Source organism: Lactuca saligna, chromosome 9 (assembly GCF_052625555.1).
Source record: "Lactuca saligna cultivar CGN05327 chromosome 9, ASM5262555v1, whole genome shotgun sequence".
NCBI classification, from domain to species: Eukaryota; Viridiplantae; Streptophyta; class Magnoliopsida; order Asterales; family Asteraceae; genus Lactuca; species Lactuca saligna.
In genome coordinates this window covers 59142462-59154280 of record NC_136425.1, presented here as the reverse complement: position 1 = coordinate 59154280, position 11819 = coordinate 59142462, and the positions used below count along the sequence as shown (strand labels likewise).

Below are 11819 nucleotides of genomic sequence, written 5' to 3'. Positions count from 1 at the left end.
TTCAATTTCAAAGTGTTTTGAAAATGATTTTTGACTTACTTCTTGATTTATTGGTTTTTTTTTTTAAAGCAAATAAATTAAAAAGGTGTTTGGCAAATAGTAATTTTATAGGAAAAGAAAATGGCTTCTTTCAAAAAGCCATAAATTTTTGGTTTTCTCAAAAAGTCAATACTTTCAGATGTAATCTTAAATACGTCATTAAAACAACTTAAGAGCTGTTTGAATTATTAAGATCTGAACTTCTAAGATGTCTGAATTTTTATCATGCTGTTTGGTTGGAACATCTGAATTACTGTCTGAATTATAAAAATAACCCTTTTACCTTTTGTATTTTTTTTTCCGAATTCATTGTTTCTATTTATAAAATAACCGAACCAGCTTCTTGAATAATTATAAAAATACATACAAGCACTATACAAAATCCAAATTAAACAAAAATCAAAATTAAACATAAATATTTGACAAATCTATCCAATAAAGAAATCAATAGAAGTACATTGTTATTTCTTAGCAAAATTAAACATAAATATTTGACAACACAACTCTTTGTAAGTTTTTTCTTTCCTACCCCTGCATGTTCCTTCTCTTCTTGCATAATCATTCTCCATGCTCCATCTAATTTGAATTTACAATTGAAAAAGAAGCATAGCTCAAAAGTTTATGCAAGCAAAGACACAAAAACTTTATTTGGTGCAGGGACCTTATTGGAATCAACTTGATTGAACTGAAAAGTGAGATATCAAGCACAAATTCCCATTTTTCCTAATTTTTATTTTTCTCTGTGTTCAATTTCATAAATTTGCAATCATTTCAAAAGTGACCCACAATCCTTATTCCTATGATCTTAACCAAAATTCTCATACAAAAACGAAATTGAATGTCTCTTAAGAAGGAGAAAATGCCTACGGGAATAGAATCAGTAAATGACAAACCTAATTTGTTCTCTATGGGATTTTAGACAATATGTGATTTTGTTAACACATTACGTTGAGAACAGAATGAGAAAAAACCTTACCAAGAGCTGTTGTCGACTACTTTAAGGGAGCTAGAGGGTGGTGCTCCCGACGGCGTTAGCGGAGGCGGCGTCGCGGGAGGAGGCGGTCGCTTGCTGGTGGAGAAGGGGCTGCAGAAATCGTTTTTGTAGGAGGTGGAATCGATGTTGTCGAGGTGGAGCTCGAGTGTTGTGGCGCTGCGTCAGAGTTGTCACCATAGGGATGACAAAAAAACCCGAACCCGACGGGGAAACCCGAAACCCGATTATTTCTGGTCGAGTAACAGGTCGCTATCGGGTTTTTTATCGGGTTCGTGGCAGGGAGTGAGTTATCCTCGCCCGACCCGACCCACCCCGATTATATATATATATATATATATATATATATATATATATATATATATATATATATATATATATATATATATATATATATATATATATATATAGAGAGAGAGAGAGAGAGAGAGAGAAAGAGAGAGAGAGAGAGAGAGAGAGAGAGACAATCTTCTTAGTTATTAACAATCCGGTGTGAATGGTCTTTTTTTATGTTTTGACATATTACACTAAACTTAAATCAAATAAGTTTTAGTATAACGTCGAGTTAATTTTATTAAAGTGATTCATCATATATTTTTAATTTAAAAGGGAGGGTAGACCATGTATTTTTTTAAGACATCGGGGTACCCTTAAACGGAATAAGGATTTCGTTATGAATTATTTTAAACCCGATAAGATACCCGAAACCCGACGGGAAAACCCGAACCCAACGGGGCACCACGATAAGATACCCGAAAGATATCGGGGCGGGTTTGGGAAACCATGACCCGCCCTGAACCCGCCCCATTGCCATTCCTAGTCACCGGAGAAGAAGACACCGGCGACTGTTATGGCGGGGAGGGAAAACACAGCTGGAGGCGATGTCGCTGTTGTACGTCGATGAGAGGAAAGGTCGAGGAGGCGAGGTGTTAAGAAGAATAGAAAAAGCGAGACATGCTAGGGCATTTGTGTCTTTATTTTTCTCAGACGCACCTTCAAGTCTGAAATTTTAAGAGTCATTTAATAAATGTAGAGGTAGAAATAAGAGGCTACCAAACACTCAAGTGTGGGTTATCTTTTGAACCAAAAGTTTATCACCTAAATACCCTATATCCACAACACCTTTTTTTAACATGTTTAAGTGGTAGATAATTTTTATTATATCAAACTCACAAAACTTTTAAATTTCTATTTTCGATTGACTTATCCAAGTAAATAAATCGTATACAACAATTGCAAAAATGACATATACATTAAAGCTCATTTTGAACCACTAAACTCCAAACCCTTAAATAAAAATTCAAACTCCTAAACTATAAATTGTATATATGTATTGAAGAATGTGCAATTTTCTTACATTTCATCATTAAAAATTATCCCAACATGCTTTTATAATAAGCGAAGACATAAATTTTTTATTTTCTTATAAAAACAACATATTTTTAATTTTAAGGTAAAACAACATAATTTTATTGTAAATCTAAAATAGTTGTTCTAAAAAAAATTCATCATCACCTCCAACATTATCCCTCGAAAAGAAACTATTTGATGTCATGATTTGCACTCCAGCCTTAGAATGTCGCTTCTTTGCTATTTGATTATAAAGTTGTGGTTAACAATAAATATGACATCACTAACTGATATGTGGTTCTCGAACTTTCTATGAAGGGCCGGTGATAGAGTTGAAGAAACAGTGGACAAAAGCTTTATTTTCATCACTGATGACATTGTCATTCCATACACTGATAAAAAGAATCATTGGATGCTTTGATTGATGAAATATTTCCATCATTGGAATTCAATAGGTTTGAATTAGATTATATCATCTCGTAGGGAATATTATCCACAAAAAATAATAGTGTCAATGAGATTAACGATTACTTGATCGATCGATTCCACAGAGAAGAGATAATTTACCATAGTTCGATGAAGCCATAAATGATAAAAATGGCTTCTATCCGTTGTATTCTTGAACTCGCTCATTGTTAGTGGTTTATCCCCTCATTACCTTCGGGTGAAAGTTAGATGCTCGATCATATTGTTACAGTATATTGACCCAACAAATGGATTATGTTACATCACCCGATTGATATGCAAAAGCTTTCAGTAGAATGTCATTGATACATAAATAGTTGTTGGTCAACATGCTCACAAAAATTTACCAAAGCTTCATCTATCTCTGTCTGATGATGACATGTTCCCATTCCAGCTGAAGAGGAAACAATTTCCTATTCGATTATGCTTTGCGATGATACAATAAAGCTCGGGACAAATAATTCCGAGTATAAGTATTTATCTTCTAGACTCAATATTCTAGCATGACCAACTTTATGTTGCATTATAAAGAGGGGTCTCACGTTGCAATCCAAAAGTGTTAGTGAAACCTACCGAAAATTTCAAAGATGATGGAGTTTATACAACAAACATGGTATATAAAGAAGTGTTGCAAGATTAATAATGTATTAGCAGTTATGTGTTTTTACACATTTCTATATTAGGTGTATCTTAAATAGTTCTATTATTTTTGTTTAAACGACTTACAAAATTTATATTTTGTGTCTGACTGAACCGTTTATAACCGATATATGACAATAGAATCCAACTTTGGTTTATTTTTGACATGAATCATGTCAAAAATAACGCCAAAGTTGGATTCTGTTGTCTTGAACATTTACTTTCTTTTGGAACATAACATTTTTGTAAAAGAAACATATCGTCGTAAAAACTATTCGCCGCCGCCGCTTTGCGCGGGTAATAAGTAATATATATATATATATATATATATATATATATATATATATATATATATATATATATATATATATATATATATATATATATATATATAGACTTAGGTTATTCTATTCAACGTAATTATTGTATTATTATATGCATAAATGTGGTCCAATCATTTTTCTTATTTTAAGAAAGTGATTAATAGATATTATTTAATTAAATATAATTGAAAAATGTCATCTAATTTAACTAGAAGGGTATTTTAGTCAGTTAACATATATTTAATAAAGGAAATTTGCATATTTTACGGGATCAAAGATTCAATTAATTTTAACAATCCAATTTTACAAATTATAAGGTTTTTATTTCGGACATTCTGACAGAATATGTTTGACTATGTTCAAAAATAACAAAATTTCTTGTAGAATAACAAAATTCTCAAACCATCAATTGAAGAATTAAATCAAAAATTACATTAATTCTTATAGAATACATGTAACAATTTCTAAGAATTACATTTATTTTTGAAGAATAAAATTAACAAAAAAAATTCAAATCTAAAAAAAGAAAAAAAAATCTAACAAAAACACTAATACATTCTAAAAGAATAATGTTGCTAAGAGGCGTTGTTCAAATTTCGTGGTCCGTTCTTCAAGCATCAGCTTCTGTAGAAACAAATATAATGAATAAATTAGTGAGAAAATATTCATACTCCATTCCAACAAAATTGGAATTCGTGATTCCATTCTGATAAAATTGGAATTCATTTACCAATAATTATATTCATTCGGGGGATTCTAAACAGAATATGTTAATGATTATCATAAAAAACATTCTTTTCTGATAGAATGCTATAAACGAAGATATACTATTTAGTTGAAGCATTTTAGCGAGCACTTGGTGTGCATGAAAACAACTTTCAATTCAGTTGAAGCATTCATCTGTCAAATAAGCAACCAAAACAACCATTTATGTTAAATCTCGTTCCCCTCTTTATCTAAACTTCACCTTTATACTTCCATTTATGTTAATTATACAAAAGAAAAATAAATTAATTCCTTGTTTTGTGACATCTAAACCACAAAATTACAAAACACATCAATCTATGTCCAATTATAAACACATAAAACATTCAAATGGGTACTTGAATAAACTTGTATAATGCATAAAAATCCAGTATTTTGGGATGCTATCTTTCGCTATGAAGTACCCAGAAAACAGAAAGAAACATCCCATCGATCCAGAAATCACAGACGTACCCATGATGAAATTCGGCACTAGTTCATTAAAACAAGCTGTTAACGAATTTGACATCAAGATTACCATCCATACGATCAATGCAAAGTAGAAGAAATTGTTGATTTCAGTGCGTAATCCGACTAGCCAGTAGACTGGGATTGTGTAAAGAATACCGATCATTAGTAGAAACGGAAGGAAGATGAGAGTGTTTGAGATTACATACGATGAAACTCTATATGCTCCTCTTGATGTTTCCCTTATCAAGATTCGTCGTTCTTGTAAGAAAATCGGTAATCCTTCTGTTGATGAAGAGGGGAGGAATGTAAGACTGGATGGGAAGAACCCTAATTGAGCTTGTAACGCGAGTTTCCCTTTATTCGTTGACATATTTACGAAGATGTTTCCAAGGATTTAAACTGGAGAGATACCATGATTATAGAGATTATTTTTGGAAGTTATTAAACAAACGACTAAATTACCCTTATTTATTTAATTATTTATTTAATTTTGATTGGTCCACATTTATGCATACAATAACACAATAATTAGTTTAAACACCTGAACCTAGCTCTCTCTCTCTCTCTCTCTCTCTCTATATATATATATATATATATATATATATATATATATATATATATATATATATATATATATATATATATATATATATATATATATATATATAGCAGACGATGAGATCTCCCGCACCTTGTCTCCTAACTAATTAGTGATCTCTTTTCTCTCAGCCCTCCCCTCTTTTATACCGACCAATCCTGATGTCCTCTGTAAATTGAATCAATAAACGGTTCTTCCCTATCACTCTGAATCATGAAAGAATGACCTATTGAATTTTTTATTTAATTTTGATTGGTCCACATTTATGCATACAATAACACAATAATTAGTTTAAACACCTGAACCTATCTTTCTCTCTCTCTCTCTCTCTATATATATATATATATATATATATATATATATATATATATATATATATATATATATATATATATATATATATAGCAGACGGTGAGATCTCCCTCACCTTGTCTCCTAACTAATTAGTGATCTCTTTTCTCTCAGCCCTCCCCTTTCTTATACTGACCAATCCTGATGTCCTCTGTAAATTAAATCAATAAACGGTTCTTCCCTCTCACTGTGAATCAGGAAAGAATGACCAAAGGTATAAAAGTGTAGGTTCTTCAATCGAAATCAACTGAAGACTTTATTTGTGGGCTTTTGAAGTTCACTTGGCTTCTTTCTCTTCCCGTAGTTGATATGGGTTTAATCTATACATTATGTGATTCCACTTAGTATTTGATTTCTGAGTTTAATTCGTATGTAATGTAATCGATTTTATAGTTTTTTTCTTAATCAGATCGGTTATCCATCGATTTTATATTTTTTCCTAGTTTTTCTCTTCCTAGAGTTGATATAGGTTTAATCCATACGCCGTCAACAATCGCCTTCTAAGGCTAAGGCTTGAATTAAAGTTGGATTCAAAGCCCGGGTTCCCCAAACCCTAGCCATCAGTGTATTATCTAGAATGGTCGTTCATGTCTTCCCTCAAGTGGTTTCTTCCGTCACTTACATTTGGAATTTTGTTCAAGTTGGCAGTTGACTAAATGGGCGTAATAACTCCTTGACTTACGTAGCACGATGAGTCAACTCACCACCGAGTCATTGTTGACTCACCTGCTTAATTGGTAGTTGACAAGGTAATTGTGACCTTCAAAAATGGGTAAATGTACAATACATTGTTGGGCTACACTAACAATAATCATATCTATTAATTCAATAGAACACTATTGACATATTAAAGACTAATCAATTGGGCCATTTCCGAATGTTTAAGTAATTGTTGACATATTAAAGACTAATCAAACATAATTGTTAGTGAAATTGATTCCCTTCAAATCTTTTGTAATTGGTTTTAAGTTTAATTTTGTTATCTTGAACCAATAATATGGATGTATTTTATAGAAATCAATTAAGTAATTACACTATTAAATTTTTATTAGTTAATGCCTTACGATTTTCTTATATTATTTTTAGCATAAATGAGATGTTATCGCATGGGAGGACCCACAATATTTTGTAGATGCAACAGAACACCACTAGATCCATCCGATTCGACATATTATAACAATGTACTTTTAAAGGGTTAAAAACCATTTTCGAAAATGGTTATTGTCACTGTAACCCAACGAACTTTCGGGTTTTAGTTTAAATGGTCCCTAATGATATATATATATATATATATATATATATATATATATATATATATATATATATATATATATATATATATATATATATAGCATTATAAGTAGGGATGGTAATGAGTATGGGCATACCGGGTTTCGTGCTCCCCATCCCCGTATCCGAATCCCCATCCCCATCCTCATCCCCGTACCAGGCCCCATCCCCATCGGGGATTAAAAATTTATCCCTATCCCCATCCCCAATAGGTATCGGGGATCCCCAATGGGTAATTGGGGATTTTTCCCCGTTACAAAGTTTTGAACTTTTATGAAAAATAAATAATAATTATATATTAACTAATAAAACAAAAACTAACAGAACTAATATAAAACACTATAATCATTGAATGTCTTCAAACACGAACAATAACATTCAAATCATTTTTTGCAAAAAAAGACATAAAAATTCTTCCCAAAACTATGCGTTTGATTGTTAAAAAACATTACTTTGTCTACTGAAAATTTGCTTATGCATTATTAGAGATAAAAACATAAGTAATATTATATATATATATATATATATATATATATATATATATATATATATATATATATATATATATATATATATATATATATATATATATATATATATATCGGGTACCCATCGGGATCGGTTTCGGGTACGGGTATGGGTACCCGACAGGTAGAACCATCCTCATCCCCATCCCCGCTTTTTATATTCGGGTGATACCCATCCCCGTCCCCGTCCCTGGTAAACTCGGGGATTTACCCGGTCAACTCGGGTTAGGGTTTCGGGTACCCATCGGGTACGGGTTTTTTTGCCATCTCTAATTATAAGGGAATGAATTCCACTTGTATCAGCTAGTTTTGTCAGGTTACATGTAATATAATCATGCCAAGAAGAATGCTACTTAGGAAATAATATGTTGGTTTGTAATTAAGTACCTCTATCTCCATCCTAGTCAGTATCAATCTTGGAGACCAAGATTTAGCAAATAATATGTTGGTTTGTAATTAAATACCTCTATCTCCATCCTAGTCAGCATCAATCTTGGAGACCAAGATTGATGTTGGTCCCTTTGAATATAGCACCACCACCACTGTCATCGGCATCTACCACCACCACCACCAACAACAACAACAACCACCTTCTTCCGATCATCTCATTCCTTTCTTCCACTGTAATTGGTTTTCTTTCTAAGATTGATGTTGACAACCAGGTAATTTGAGAAACTTACGACTTTCCTTGAGGACTTTTGTCGAACATGTGGCATATGCATATATTGTTTACCGTTTTCTAAGAGGAACAACAAGTACATATACATACATAGTTTCTGGTGGATTCGAAATTAAAATGACACATGTCTAAGGATTAACAACATATAATAAGGAAAAACAATCATGATCTGCTTTCACAATCTTGTAACTACCAACGGGACTAGGGTTCGAGAAGGTTGTGACGTGGTCGCCCAATTGGACCACCAAGGATGCTTGGAACGGGTTGCAGGAAGTAAAATTCATTGTCACCAATTTGAAGATCATGTGAATCAAACTTTACCAGTGGAGTATCTAGAATGGAGTATCAAGTAGGTAGGTGGATGATGCCTTCACGAAACAACCCTTCACAATTTATGTAAAAACAATCATTTCATTGTACAATTTTTCTTCAAAATTTTCTATTTCGTTAAACTTTAGTGTAGATACATACAATGGATAATCCCATAGCATCAAAGAAACCACAGAAACCACCATAATCTAATGCCTTTGATCAACATGAACACCTCTCGGGTGACGCCGAAACCCACAACAAAGTCATCATCAAAATCGATAGTAGCAATAGGAATAATTCTACCCGTTTGATGCATCTGATAGTCTTGTTAGAGGCGTGATTAACAACTATTACATTTTCACGAATCATAGAGCTTCAAATTCAAAGCAAACGTTTGATACCCATGATTCAGGTGAAGGAAAGCATTATTTTGTGCGTAACTGAGAACAAAAATGGATCGGAGGCAATGGATAACTAGCCGGCGATTATTGGTGGAGGAATTGATGGCAGCAGGCAACAATGGATTACAAGGATTTTACCTAATTTTCCCCCCCTTTTAATTTCCTTTGGTTTTGCTAATGATTTTTTTTGTTCTCGTTATTCTATAGTTATTTGACTAAATGACTCGAAATTGTACTATGATTTTGTACGTCTTCCTCGTTCCTCCGATCCTATCGGATTTCAAGAGGCAAAAGGGATTACCATAGCCAACAAGGAAGAAGGAAGAAGAAGACAAGTAGCAAGCAAGGTGACTTTATTTTAATGATGTGTCAAATGGTACCCGCTGCGTAGGAAGGGGTTCATCGGGTGACCCCTTTACATTTTTCATAATGCCATTTTAAAACCTTAAAATATAAATTCATTCCCTTATAATGCAAAAATTATCACGAATGACCATTAAACCAAAACTAATAAGTTTGTTGGACTACAACGATAATTATCCTTTTGAAAACCCTCTAGCACCTTGTATAAACAACAAATTGAAGATAAAATGGATGAAAACAGTATTTTTTTCACAAAATGAAAAAAACAAATGTGTCATGAGTTTGAAAACCGGTTTCTAAATTGTTTTTTTCAAACCGGTTTCAGTTTTAAAATCCTCAAACCGATAATGGACCGGTTTCAACCAAACTAGTTCCTAAATCAGTTTTGAATCGGTTTGAAAACTTGTTTTGGATCGTGGACCTATGTGCACCTCAACTTAAGATGGTCACATGAATGGATTAATGAAAACGTAAATTCAAATTGACTTCGTTTTTTAAAATATAGATATGTATTATCCGAACTAAACTAAAATCGTATCAAAATCAACCGAATTACAATTTTAGTTGTTAAAAGACCAAGCATAGAATAAATATATAAAAGCAAAAAAGCATTGTCTACCTTCAAACAATCAAAAATAAGGCATCGTAATGCCAATTTCCATTAAAAATCAACAACTAGGCCTACATAAGAATTGACAAAAAGGAATAAAATATCTTTACAATCAAACAACTTTAAACAAAGTCGCTCAATAATTGAGGAAAAAGAAATTTTAATTTAAAAAATTCAAAGGTATTGTGTAATTAGATGAACACAGAACACTAAGAAATACATTACATAGATCCAAATCCTGTACAGAATCGTTTTGTAAACCCAAATCCTAAATGGATAGATAAATCATCATCAAATCAAACATGAAAAATTAAGAACCCTAAATCAAATTACCTTAGATCAAAGATGGCGAATTCAAATTCAGTTCTGATTCCCAGAAATCAAGACCCTCGCGATCTCAAAACTCAAGAAAGCATCGATGCAAGCATACTGTACCTGAGACGAAGTCAGCCATTGATTATCCCATCTGCTCATCGTAATCGCCTTCGGCTTGCTCACCTCCTTCCCAAGAACCCTTCTCGTCAATTCTTTCAACCCTGAATTTTTAAGCTCCCTCAAACCATACTTCTCCGCAGCCAACGCCCTCACATCAGCCGTTTTCGCAGCCACCAGATTGTAATCCTCCGTGAGCTTCTCCAAGTCGTTATCGATCCCGACGCCGGCGAAGGTGTAGGAGGGATTACTGAAGAAGTTTCTGAGCGACGAAGGGACGTTAGGGGAGTGGAGGATCTGAAAAATTAAGCAGCTGCGTCCCACGCAGAGTTGGAGCGTGGCCACTGGGTTTTCGAAGTTCCGACTCTGGTTAGGACGCCACTCAACATCGAGGCCGACGACGAGGGAGTGGAGACGGCTGCGGTGGATGCGTTCGATGTCGGAGATCCAAGTGTCGACGTATGATGGTGTATTTGTGACTATAGTTGAGATGGTGTCTTCGAAGAATGTGACGTCGTAGATGTTGTGTGTATCGTCGGGGAGTTCATGATCCACGATGCTCATCGTCCTCGCCGTGGCCATGGCTTCTGTGGTGGCGCGTGGTTGTAGAAGAGAGTGAAAGACGGTTGAAGGGAAATAAAAGCGGATTGGAAAAGGGTACTAGAATCATATCGCCCGACTGATGTTGAATAGGTTTTATAAACGATTTCCATCAACAAATTCCATACATCAAATATTTATTAATACACATTATTTATAGGATAATAGGATAATTGCTTAGGTCACCTATATTATCCATTATTAATTCGTTATAATGGTGGTTGGGTGTCACATTATCATTACAGAGACGACTAAGGGTGAGTGTTACATTACCATCAATTATTTTTCCACTCAAGTTTTTTATTTATCCACTGATACAAATAATAGATGGACAATTTTACTCTCTTCTAATTGTTGAAGTTACAACCACAAATCTACAAACTCCAAAAGCCCAACGAGCCTTCTTCTTCCCCTACCTTTTTCACTTACTTGCTTAGAGTAGGTCTTCCGATCACCATCTCCGACGATTACCTCCTCTAACTTTCGCCTCCTGCCTTCTACCACTTCTAAACCTTCCGCCTCCCTCCTTCTACCACTTCTAAACCTTCCGCCCCCTCACTCGAAAGTAGGAACCCGTCAAAGGCCGCTATCTTCTCCTCTCTTTCCCTTTTACCATCGCCAACAATCACTATAT

The 11819-nt window shown here is 33.8% G+C and overlaps 1 protein-coding gene across 1 annotated transcript; it reads right to left on the bottom strand.

Moving 5' to 3' along the window:
• Positions 1-10349: 10349 nt before the first annotated feature.
• LOC145017242 (3'-5' exonuclease-like) lies at positions 10350-11308 on the bottom strand. Its single transcript, XM_078975305.1, has one exon. The coding sequence runs from the start codon at positions 11165-11167 to the stop codon at positions 10514-10516; it is 654 nt and encodes a 217-aa protein (XP_078831431.1). The 5' UTR covers positions 11168-11308; the 3' UTR covers positions 10350-10513.
• Between the last annotated feature and the right edge of the window lie 511 nt (positions 11309-11819).

Excerpts from the sequence above, each read along its gene's own strand:
- LOC145017242 (XM_078975305.1), bottom strand. The coding sequence starts at position 11,167 with ATGGCCACGGCGAGGACGATGAGCATCGTGGATCATGAACTCCCCGAC.